This window comes from Dioscorea cayenensis, chromosome 6 (assembly GCF_009730915.1).
Source record: "Dioscorea cayenensis subsp. rotundata cultivar TDr96_F1 chromosome 6, TDr96_F1_v2_PseudoChromosome.rev07_lg8_w22 25.fasta, whole genome shotgun sequence".
NCBI classification, from domain to species: domain Eukaryota; kingdom Viridiplantae; phylum Streptophyta; class Magnoliopsida; order Dioscoreales; family Dioscoreaceae; genus Dioscorea; species Dioscorea cayenensis.
Window position 1 is genome coordinate 20778787 of NC_052476.1, and position 12761 is coordinate 20791547.

Consider the following 12761-nt stretch of genomic DNA (forward strand, 5'->3'; position numbering starts at 1 on the left):
ATGTTGAAGATCAAGCAAGTGAGGAGAAAACATGAGAGAACTTTGGTGATGGTAGTAGGCATGAGATCATTTTGAGATTGTTCTTTGTTTGAGCATATATGGATGTTTATCCTGGGTTGGTTTATTATAATGTGGTGGGTTTGGGAATCTTTTAACTACTCTATGCTTCCTCTCCAATGAACTTAATTTTATCAAGAGTTAGTAGCATTAGGTTCTCCAAAACAAAGATATTCCTAGTTTTATATATATATATATATATATATTTATTATTATTATTATTATTATTATTTTTCAATAGGTGACAAATAGCCCAATTTAAAAGGTGGATGATTCATTAATAGAAGTTGTTAGTTTTGCTTTTTATATATATACATATACATATTTGATGAGAATTTTATAATCAGGAGCTTACATTATAATATCATAATGAAAGTATAAATTTTTTCATTAAAGGGGGTTTTAAATTTGATCAAATAAAATTGGTTCAAGCTGTAGAAATTTGAGTGACTAAATCAATGATTTTGACTATAGTTTGTTAAACATATAAAACAATCATTAATGGAAAATCTAAATTAATGAAAAATATTTGTTTTAATTTATACAATTTTCGTTCAACTTAAAATTTAGATATTTAATTAATCATCTTTTGAGTTTAATGATTAAATTAATAAAGATGCTTTATTCATCAACTAGTAAATGTAACCGAAAAGATTAAATATTATCATTATTATACTTCATAAACACGGATTGTGGTTTTTAAAGCCAAAAATTGAAATTAAATAAGAGAAATTTTTTTTAAAAAAAAAAAAAAAAGTTGACTTTGTTGATTTTGAAGTTTATCAATATTTTTATGATAAATAAACCACGTGTTAACGTTACATTGGTGCTTTTGTGTGGATGTCTCACCCAATAAAAATAGGACACGTCACAATGAAACTTTAGTTGCTGTTTGTTTCCATACATTGGATCCAACGGTAAACACCGCGTGAAACCTCGACCTCCTCGTTCTGTCTATAAATATCATGCCTAATTTTTCTTCTTGATTTTGTGAAAAAATTTATAATCGAAGGAGAAATCTCGAATCGAAGTGAAGATGGTTGAGGGATTGAGCAACATGGAATCGATAAGGAAGTGGGTCGTGGATCACAAGCTGCGAACAGTTGGTAATCCTTCGAATTTTCCCTTTTTTTTTTCTAAATTTTTTGGGATATTTTTGGTGTGAGATTTGATTTTGATTTGGTTTTTTTGTTTTGGGAATTGAAGGATGCCTTTGGATTAGCGGCATTGCGGGTTCTATGGCGTATAATTGGTCTCGGCCTAATATGAAGCCCAGTGTCAAGATCATTCATGCAAGGTTTGATTTTTAACTTTTTGATAGCCGTGTTCTTTGGTTGCATTAATTCTGGTTTGCTTTTTATATTTTTGTTTTTTGTTTTTTTTTTTTGGGTTGAATCGATGAATAGGAGTGAAAAGTTGAAATTTTGGGAGGATTTAGGTTTCCAAGTAACCTTGATGTATTGTTTATCTGACTTATGGTTCTTTTAACAGTTAATTATGTTTGGTAATGTTTGTAAGGCTGAAACTTTGGAAGTCTAGATTTGTTATTTTGATACAAATCAGTATCTATATGGTAATAGATTGATTGAAATAGTGACATTTGTCTTCCTGGCATTTTTTCAATGATGGCAATCAATGAATGGTAGTGAAAACCTGAATTTATTTTTTGGGGATTTTAGGTTTCCAAATAACCTGGATAAATTCTTGTTTGAGTTGGTTCATGATTATTGTTTTGATATGTATTCTTTTAGATGATTTTTTGAATAATGATTTGAGTTTTGATAACTAATTGTTACGTTTGACAATGTTCATGGGCCTCAAGTTTTGGAAGGCTTGATTTGTTTTTCAGACACAAATCAATACATGGAGGGTGGTAGAATGATCAAATAGAGACATTTGTCTTTCTAGTGTTGATAGTTGTATTGTTGTGTGCTTTGTGACTGGAGTCTTGAATTGAGAAGTTATATTAGTGAGAATGTTAAGCTGTTGTTTAATGTGCTTTTGGGAATTGAAACTAGAATGTGATATTCTATGTCGCTTCGTTCTGGCTACCAGAGATCACAATAAAATTGAAGGATTTTATATGAGGAAATAAATTTTATTTCAAGGATATAGGTGCTGGCAGCGCTGCTGTAGGAATTTACTGATGAGACCCATTGTTTTATTTATCACATTGGGGCTCTATTTGGAGACCAGGTGATTTAAGTTGCTGCCAAACTTTATATTTGGTTTTCGTGAAATGAACAAGAAAAGAAAAGAGACATGTTGTTTTATATATTTTGACTTCGAGTAGCAACTTGAGTACATTTCAAATGGGTTTCAAGCAAACTGGCAATCTATTGTAAGTTGTTTATATATTGTAATTTGACCTCTTGTAGACTAATATTATCGGATCCCTAATTGAAAGAATCATTTGTTGTTATACTTATGGGTTTTGGCTTATTTTGAGGCATAAATGTTTAGCATGAAGCCCTTGGAGAAAGTAAATGAATGAACCATTTGCTTGTTGATTAAAGAAGATGCTGGTTAAACACATACATCCAACATCTTTGTCAGAGACAGATCTACCACCATCTCTATTTGTCAACATATTCCAAGTTCTTTCAAACACTATTTTGATGAAATTATCGGTAATAACCATGAAGTAGTGGACAGTAAAATTGCTAGAAGTGTTTGTGGGTTGTTTGGGATCGAGTATGTGTTTTGGTATTTTAGTATCAAGAGATATTTCTGTCCATGGGGAAAGATAACCCAATGGTACTATTAGATCAGAAGATTTATTTTAGACAGAAGAAACAGCTGCAATGGATTATTAAATTGTGGGTACCAGCATTGAGATGTGAGTATGCAGTTTACAATCTTCTATCTTGATCATCAAGAGTAAAATAAGAGTGCTATCTTTCAACATTGATTACAAAGTCCGACCTTTTTTACTTACAACCTGTTAAAAGAGCATCTATATTATCAAATCTTTCTCATTTCTAACTGCTCACTATTGCTTTTCATACTTGCCAATACATTTTGTCATCGAAGTAGCCATTTTCTTTATTTTGTTATTTCTCATCTTCGAGTTGCCACAATGCTTACCATTATATGCTATAACCTGATTCACTAACATAGTCAAACTGATGATCAATTCTTATAGGTTACATGCTCAGGCACTCACCCTGGCTGCTCTGGCCGGAGCCGCTGTGGTTGAATACTATGACCACAAGTCGGGATCCGGATCGGGAACAGGATCAAAGGTGGACAAAGTACACAAATCAATTCCTGACTCATTCACAGAAGGATTAAAGATCGACAGCTCCCGAGGTTCTCATCTCTTCATGTAAACCAATACAAACATTTTTTTGCAGGTCCTCAGTTGTGAGGACATTTTTGTTACTACTCTGGTTAAACACTTTCATTCAGAGACGAGCTTTTCCTTTCATTGACTGGAAATTAACTATCCTTTCCGTTTCTAAATAAATTGTTATTCCAATTTTTTTTGTGGAGTAAACAAATGTAATTTAAACTTTGTTCAATTCAATCAAATTATTTGATGTCCAACCATTCATTAGCATTCAGTTCAACTGGGTTTTTTGCTGATTTTCCAGTGATTGTTTAAGCACATTTCCATTCTATTCAAGCTTGAAATTTTAATGTAATTATTTAAGCACGCTTATAAAGATTTAGTAATTATTTATCAGTTAATGTAAAAAAAAAATGATGCAATAAAAATATTTTAAATTGATAAAAAGAAAGTACTTATTGGGACTTGGGTCAATGAAAGATTAGTTGGGCCGGGCCGGGCCGAGCCTTCATTTGGAGAACTATAAATACTAGCCTCGAGGATGCAAAGATCTCTCTCTGTTCTTTCTAAAACCCTAACCCTAATCGAGGATCGCCGGCGGCGGCAAGAGATCTCGAGATGAGCCGTGGAGGCAGCGGAGCTACAGCGGCGAAAGCCGGGAAGAAGAAGGGATCGACGTTCGTGATCGATTGTACAAAGCCGGTGGATGACAAGATCATGGACATTGCCTCTCTTGAGAAGTTCCTCCAGGAACGCATCAAGGTTGCTGGTGGGAAGCCTGGCGCATTTTGGTGATGCTATCACTGTTTCTCGTGAGAAGACCAAGATCACCGTCACCTCTGATGGCCCGTTCTCGAAAAGGTAGCAAAGATTCTCCATTTTACTGATTTTGTGCTTGGTTATTTGTTGATAATACAATGCATTGAGATCTATGTGCAATAGATTGGTCAAAAATTACTTTTTTATTTTGATTGTGAAAATTAGGGCTTTGGTTGGATTGTTTATACTCATACGTGAAGGAAAGTGTTATAGGCTTCTTTTTTTTAGCTTTAATATTGGCAATATTTTTCAAGGAAGGAATGCCTATGTATTGCTAATGAGTTTAGATATATTGTAGAATTAAATGAAACTTAGAAGAATTAGTTTTTATTTTTAGAAACTTTAGGATATACTGTAAAAATTATGTCTTTAGCTAAGCTTATTGGTTTAGATATATTGTAGAATTAAATGAAACTTAGAAGAATTAGTTTTTATTTTGACGAATGTTAAGCTATACTGTAAAAACTTATGTCTTTTAGCTTAGTTTGTGCAGTTAGAGTTGCACATCTTTTCATGATTTGAAAGCTGGAGGCAATGTAGACATAATGGTAAAGTGAACATTCTGTTATTATAATGGCAGTGATCGAATGGTGTTTCAGATTTTTCTGAAAAGAAGGTTGTTTGTAAGTTGATTGCTTCTTTCCAGCTTTGTATTTTCTTTAATTAAATTTCAAAGGTGAATGCTATCTCAGACTACACGTTAGGAATATACTAGTATGTATGACAATAGCTTTGTTTTGTTGTTGAATCTTAAGGGAGCAAACTGATTTTCATGTCTTGTGGGAAAGATGTTGATTTTTTATCAGAGTTTTATTGGTTCTTGACTAAATGGCCAAAGCTGTTGTTAGATCATCTTTGAATATCTTTAGAATCTTGATTAGTTATTTTTTTGGGTCATGATTTTAAAGGAGCAAATAATTATCATGCCATGTGGGGATGGTCATTTTTGCCAGAGTTTATTGTCTCTAATTTAAATGGTCAGACAGTTCTTATGTCAGTCTTGTAGCAACTTTATAGTTTCTGTTTTTAGTGAGCTTCCTTACTTGGATATTTATCTTTCTCTAGAAGGGTGTTATTGATGTCTAGACTCTAGAATGGTATTATTTGGGTATTTGTTATAAGGAACCTTTGTAATCTATCCTTCTTGAAGGAAGGATGGGGTAATGTTTTTATACTCACTTATAAGCAATGAAACATCGGATTATAGGGCCTTGATAAATACTCAACTTAAGTTACTAGAAATCATAGTATCAGTCCTCTGTCCTTGTGTTTCTACTTTCTATTGTATTCCTTTTTCTCTGTTTTCTTATTTAATGTTTTTATCATGCCCTTCTTCATAATATGGAAATTTTGTGTTTAGTTGTTCTGATTTTGATTTATAACTCTCTTTATATTCAAATGGAACTTTGATGCCAATTTAGCTTGCTTGTGTTATATATGATCTCATGTGAGAATCCATATGCTTGCCCTGGATATGCCATAACCTGGTTTTTCCATGCCTATTTGACTGAAACCCTAATCTATACTACTCAGGTACTTGAAATATCTGACGAAGAAATACTTGAAGAAACACAATGTCAGGGATTGGTTGCGAGTGATTTCATCCAATAAAGACCGCAATGTCTATGAGTTGAGATACTTCAACATCGCCGAGAATGAGGCCGAAGAGGAGTAATTTTACGCAATATTTGCTTTGTAGTCAACAATTTTGTGTCCTCACTTGATCATGCATGTGTTACACGCCACATTTTGTTGGTTCTATGGATTTAATTTGAATATCTTCTCATCCATGAGAAGCATAATCAGTTGTTTTTTCCCTTAAAAGTATTTTGTGCTTGTGTGCATTTCTCATGGACAGAACTGCTTCTCTTACTCTTTCAGACAGACTTTGTCATGTTTGCAGATAAACTCTCATCCTGAGAGTAAGAGTATTTTTTTTTAATGACAATTATTTGTTTTAGTTCCGAAAGTTTGAATTAGGGGTGGGAAAAATCCTTTTTTAATTAGGTTGTCTGGATGTTTTAATTTAATCAAATTTTTAAAGTATATTTAAATTCACTCAAATATTAAATTATATAAAAATAATTTAATTTACATTAAATGTAAAAAAGATAAAATCAATAATCTAAAACTTACTTAAAATATATAGAAAAAAATAATATTTGTTAGAAGTTTTTGAAAAGATAGGATTTAAAATAGGTGGGTTTTAGATTATAATCTTTTAAAATTTTAGAAGTAAAATAACTCAGTTGTTCAAATTTTTCATGTCTTGACTTTATCAAGAATTTAAATTCGGACAACTAATTTATGTCCGCACCCTGACCCGTATTAGTAAAATTTTTATTCAAACCCATTTTATATTCTAGATCAGACAGAGTGATGGATCCAATCAGAGTATTGTCACCCTCGTTTGAATACTTTAAAATTTATGTTGGTTTTTATGGTAAGCAATTAAAATAAGCAACACATGTCCCACGTGTGGTCAGCGATGTCCACTGGTTTCTTTGTCTTTTGCAAAATTTTTAACCTTTAACACATGTCGCTATTAATTTACATCAATAAAAATGGACAATGATATCAGTGGTCATCTTTTATTAATTATTATGCTCTAGGAGATAATTTTATTTTCATCTTAGTTCTAGTCCACTTGATCATTAAAGTGAGTCACTTGAGTTCACATGATGACTTATACACATTGCATCAATTATTAAAGTCATGAATAGCTTTAATTAAGATATATTTCACACATATATATATATATATATATATATATATATGAATGAGGACTGAACATCCTATAGATTTAAAATTTAGAAACACCCACAATATTTATTATATAGTAATTCAAAGTTAGATTTATTCATAAACAATATTAAAACAGTGTCAAACTATGTTACACACTGATAATAAAATAGTAAATTTATGCGGTATTAACATTGAAACCATGAATATCTTTAATTAAGATATATTTCATATATATATATACATGAGGACGAAACACCCTATAGATTTGAAATTTAGGGACACCCACAATATTTGATGTATAATAATCCAAAGTTAGATCTATTAAAAAATAATAGTAAAATAGTATCAAATAGTATTATACAGTACTCATAGCAATATATTTATACAATATTAATACTAAAACTATGAATAATTTTAATTAAGATATATTTCATATATATATATATATATATATACATGAGGATGGAAACACCCATAGATTTGAAATTTAGGGACACTCACAATATCGGTTGTATAGTAATCCAAAGGTAGATCTATTCATAAATAATATGTATAATATCCAAATATCTCTCTTCTCTTTTGGTTATTTTACTTAAAAATACGTCTCACTAATCCCTCTACTTTTGAAATGACTTAATTTAGTCTCTTTATCTTAATTTTTTCGCATATAGTCCTTCTACCTTGAAAAATACAGTCAATAATTGGTCTATTTTAGAGTAGAAAGGACTAAATAGAACCATTTTCAAGTGACAAGAGTAGAGGGACCAAATAGAAAGATTGAGAAAAATAGAGGGACTAATTCGGGTATTATATCTAAATAATATTAAAACAGTATCAATAGTATTACATAGTAATTATAAACAATAAATTTATATAATATTAATATAAAAAATAAGTTTGATCATTATCTGACAGCTATAAACGAGACGGTAAATGAACATCTTTATTTTGCTACGTGATGAATATATATATATATGTATATCATATTTTATAAATAATTAAATATTATATATATGTATATATAAATAAATCACAAGGCTCATAATTATTTTGTTTGATTATTTTTTGGTCTACTATTCCAGAGGCTACATAAGTACTTAATCCTTTACTATCACTAGGCTGGTATGTTTTAGTTTCTTCCAAAGCTTTTAGATAAGACTTTTTACCGTAGTTACCCATTATGTGGTACTTAAATGTTTTAATTCTTTATTTATATTTTAAAGAAACAGAGCGTTAGTGAATCTCAAATGTGAGCGTGAATTTTTGGTTGGATTTCAGTCTGCGCATTTCCACGAGGTTCGTATGATCTCGCTCCAGCCGGAATCTCCGAGGAATCTCGCAGGAATACGGCGAGACGGATTCCCGCCGACGGCCGGACTCCTTTCGCTGGTTCTGGATTCGAGACCAGGTTCCACTTTCTCCGCCCCTACGTTTAATTCCAGGAATTTGTCTGAAATTTGGTGATTTTTTGGGTTCTTATCATCTAAAAATTTGTTCTTGTGCTCTATTTTGAATGTTGTTTTGGTTTTGGATCTTTTCTCTTGATGTTTTTTCATGGAATTATTTTGGATTTCGACTTGTTGGGTTGAATCGGTGAGAGAAAAGGAGTTGGTCGCTGTCTGTGTTTGTTGTCTAACTTTTTCTTTGTTGGAGAGTGATTTTGATATATTGCCTGAATTTCAATTTTAGAGAAGTTTTGTTTGTTAATAAACCAGATTATGTACCTCACAGAAGCCAAATTGTTAATCTGCAATCACATCTCCAGCCGTGGGAAGCATAAAGGTACCCAAAAATATACTGGCATGCATTTTTACCTCTTCTAAAAATAGGCAAATCAGCAGCCGCAAATGGACAAAAAATTGGACTTTTGTTGTGTGTGTTCTTTCTTAATATTAATCATATGATACTTGGAAACTTTTTTGATAGCGAACTAACAACTACTAACTTGTTTGCCTCATTCATATCCTGTTGATGGCTAATCCTGAGGTTTTGATGCACTGAGGATTGCAGTTTTTGTTTTAATTTAATTTCTAGCATTCTTTAAAATAGTTTGATGTTATTAACTTATCATTTACTTTATTTAACCTGTATGAATGACACAATGATATTCATTGATTCAGGTCCCAGTCTATTGTCCTGAAAGTGCCACAATATTCAGTCTCAAATTGTAAATAACCTTGTGTTGTAATATATTAAAGAATGGCAGAAGGCAATACAGATGAAGTTTCTTTGTATGGAAGATGTGAGAATTACTTCCTATTTGGTGGTGAAATTTTTCTTTACAATGGATTGCGAGCTTTCTTGTATCTTGCTGCCCTTGCCTATTGTTTCATTGGGTTGTCTTCTATAACTGCTCGGTTTTTCAAATAGATGGAGAATGTTGTTAAACAAACAAGGGAGGTTGTACAAATTGATCCCATCACAAATACAGAGGTGATTAAACGGGTGAAGGTTTGGAACTATGCAGTAGCAGACATAGCTTTGCTGGCATTTGGGACAAGCTTTCCACAAATTTCCTTGGCCACTATTGATGCCATCAGGAATATTGGTCAGCTGAATGCCGGAGGTAAGCATTATTATGCAATTCTATATAACAAATGTTCTTTATATTTTATATGCATTTTGAGTACTGGATCTCTACTACTCTCATGTAATGGCTAAATTGGTGGAGTGATCTCTAATTCTTCTGTCCATTGCATGTGTACTATGGCAAGATAATTTTCAAGCAATCACTGGAAAGTGTTTGCCTTTTTGAAGTTCTTACTATCTCGAAGGGTGAATGGACTCAAGTTGTTGACCGACATTTGTTGGATATGATTAAATGATTAACTCTATAGAAGTCACCATTTCATATATCATTTAACAGACTGGAAACTTGAGTCAGAGGTTGAAAAAGTGGCTTCATCTATGTTCAATTTATGGCTGGAAGCTTATTTGCTTGAAGGAGCTTTAATCTGTTTTGCAAGAGTTCATATGTAGCCCTGCTTTGGTTTTTATCAGTGTCCTGGCTTGCATAGTGACGGAAAATAGCTAATCTTTCTTGTTTTATTTTACATGTGGAATATCCTTATATGTTACAACTTACATTTGATCTGTAGGTTTGGGACCTGGTACACTCGTAGGTTCTGCTGCATTTGACCTCTTTCCTATCCATGCTGTATGTGTGATAATCCCAAGAGCTGGTACTTTGAAGAAGATATCAGATATAGGTGTTTGGTTGGTAGGCCTCTTTTGGTCATTTTGGGCTTATGTTTGGCTCTACATAATACTAGAGGTCAGTTTGATCTACCTTGTTTATGATGATTTCATTTCTATACAACACTGCATGCTTGTGATGTTGAGTGAGAGACAATCTCAATGAACTGATGCTTTCTGAGCGGGACATGAAACCAAGTAATCTATTATGTGAAGTCAAGTAAATCTTCACTGCTTAAAACATTGTTGAAAGCAAATGTTGCATTTAAAATCCATGTCTAAACCAGATCAAGTCAGTGATGAAAGTATACTATGCAAGCAAAGTAATAGGGAGGAAGCATTTCTTATTAACTTTTGTGCCATATTAAGGAGAATAGCACTTTTGCTATGGACACTTGAAATACTTGGCCACAGAATCTTCTGATCTTGTAGCAGAATGAAACTTGAGAAATTCTTATAACTTCTGCTGGCCCCTCCATTCATAATGCCAGATTGAACTTCAAAGAACAAGAAATCCATATGTACTACTGAAGTAAAAGATATTTAATCATTTAATGCAAGGCCACTTTAACATGGTGAAATGATGTTAATAAACTTTTAGATATTTGTGAACAAATAATCCATATGCATACTTTGAGGTGACATGAGGAATATATCGGAATATATCTATATGATGCGGCTGATATCCATTCCATATGGCCAGAAGTTTTCTGTTAGAATTTGCGCAGGAAGTGACCTTGTTTTGATAAAGGGTTCCCAAGTCATTTTCCGATTAATATGCACCACCTTCATGTGATGTCCTTGGTTGTTCAATGCTTTGTCCTATTGTAGTCAAACCACACCCTTCATACACCTTATGCTTCTTAATTAACATTTTTATTTTGTGGAGCCAAATATTTACTGTATTATAACTGTACTCCACTTGAAATTTTGAAGTAGAGATTTCATGACTTTGTAGGTATGGACACCCAATATAATTACTCTTTGGGAAGCCCTGCTCACAGTTCTGCAGTATTTATTGCTATTATTTCATGCATATGCTCAAGACAAGCGCCTGCCATACCTGTCAATTCCCTTGTAAGTTATGTCTTTAGAGTTCTATTTCCAGGCACTGCATCTGTTTTATTGGGCCAATTGAAACTTCAAATACCCATTTTTGTTACTACTAATGCATAAACATTTGTCTTGGTAAAGTCATTTATTTTCAATTTCTTTGTTTATCTCAAATCAGTGCAAGAAGTGAGAGGCCAGAGGATTGGGTTCCAGAAGGTGATAATTCATGTAAAGCTCGCAATGCTGAACATGACGAGTGCTGCAAGATACTTGATTTGAGTGAAGGACATGGCAGCAACATAGGTAATATGTTTTCTATCCTTTCTGATAAAGACTGGTGTTTGTTAGTATTAAGCCTCCTGATTCATTTAAGTTATCTTATCCCTCCCTTCACAAAATTGTGCTAATAATGGTTACTTTGAAAGGTGGAATGTTGCTTTAATTTTTGTTTGTTTTGCAGATCAAGTCTATGAAAATTTACCAGACACTGACATTTCAGAAGCATCTGCATCAGCAAGTGGCAAAAAGTACATTGAAGAAGATTTCAATTTGTTCTCTGCATGGGGACGCCAGTTTATTGATGCTGCACTGGGTAGGTTATTACTCTTCTTAGAAGTTGATTTCATTCTCAAATAATAATAATTATAATACGATGAGCATTCTTATCAAGTTACTTCCTTTCAACAGTTGGAAACCACTAAATCGAAGAAAATGAATAGTTTCTGCTTCAGGATAGCAAGAATTCTCTGGCACTCAATACTTGTACCATGGAGATTGCTGTTTGCTTTTGTTCCTCCTTATCAAATTGCTCATGGATGGATTGCTTTTATTTGCTCTCTTATTTTCATCAGTGGGATAGCTTATGTAGTGACTAAAGCTAACTGATCAAATAAGCTGCGTCACAGGTTTCTCCGTTTGACTTCTTGAAAATTTAAACTCCATTCACTTAAATGTTAATATTACCAACTGTGTTTCTAATTCGTCGGCTTTCATATATTCTTGTAGGAGTAAATCCTTATGTTATAGCATTCACAGCACTAGCTAGCGGAACATCATGGCCCGATCTAGTTGCAAGCAAGATTGCTGCTGAGCGGCAAATAACTGCAGATTCTGCCCATTGCAAACATCACATGCAGGTTCTTTCTTTCGCCAATTCCTCGATTCCTTCTCGCATTCAATGTTCGATTTACACACTTCTTTCTTTTCAGCAATTCGGTGAACATTTATATCGGCATTGGCATTCCATGGTTGATAGACACAGTATACAACTTTTTAATGTATAGCGAACCATTGTACATCGACAATGCACAAGGCCTCAGCTTTTCTCTACTAGTATTCTTTGCGACATCGGTTGGCTGCATTGCAGTATTGGTACTCCGCCGTATTATTTTTGGCGCTGAGCTCGGTGGACCAAGGTTGTGGGCCTGGTTAACGGCGGTGTACTTCATGCTTCTTTGGGTCGTCTTTGTCGTTCTTTCCTCACTCAAGGTCTCTGGCTTTATCTAAAGTTTCATTATATACAAATGTATCAGGCATGAGCTCACAAGACAAGGTGGCCTATTACATGATTTTTTTGAAAAGGATTAAATGCATATTTTTG

The 12761-nt window shown here is 33.1% G+C and overlaps 2 protein-coding genes and 1 pseudogene across 2 annotated transcripts; all 3 read left to right on the plus strand.

Moving 5' to 3' along the window:
• The first annotated feature begins 1036 nt into the window (after window positions 1-1036).
• On the plus strand, window positions 1037-3601 carry LOC120262992 (annotated as a pseudogene).
• A 298-nt stretch (window positions 3602-3899) lies between these two features.
• LOC120262850 (60S ribosomal protein L22-3-like) lies at window positions 3900-6132 on the plus strand. Its single transcript, XM_039270751.1, is given in 3 exon segments — window positions 3900-4135; window positions 4137-4210; window positions 5702-6132. Coding segments are annotated over 3 exon segments (384 nt in total). The 5' UTR covers window positions 3900-3967; the 3' UTR covers window positions 5844-6132.
• A 2901-nt stretch (window positions 6133-9033) lies between these two features.
• On the plus strand, window positions 9034-12761 carry LOC120262847 (magnesium/proton exchanger 1-like). The gene is given in 10 exon segments (XM_039270748.1): window positions 9034-9479; window positions 10012-10187; window positions 11067-11185; window positions 11340-11464; window positions 11622-11752; window positions 11849-12034; window positions 12036-12066; window positions 12167-12276; window positions 12278-12297; window positions 12370-12761. Coding segments are annotated over 10 exon segments (1563 nt in total). The 5' UTR covers window positions 9034-9112; the 3' UTR covers window positions 12668-12761.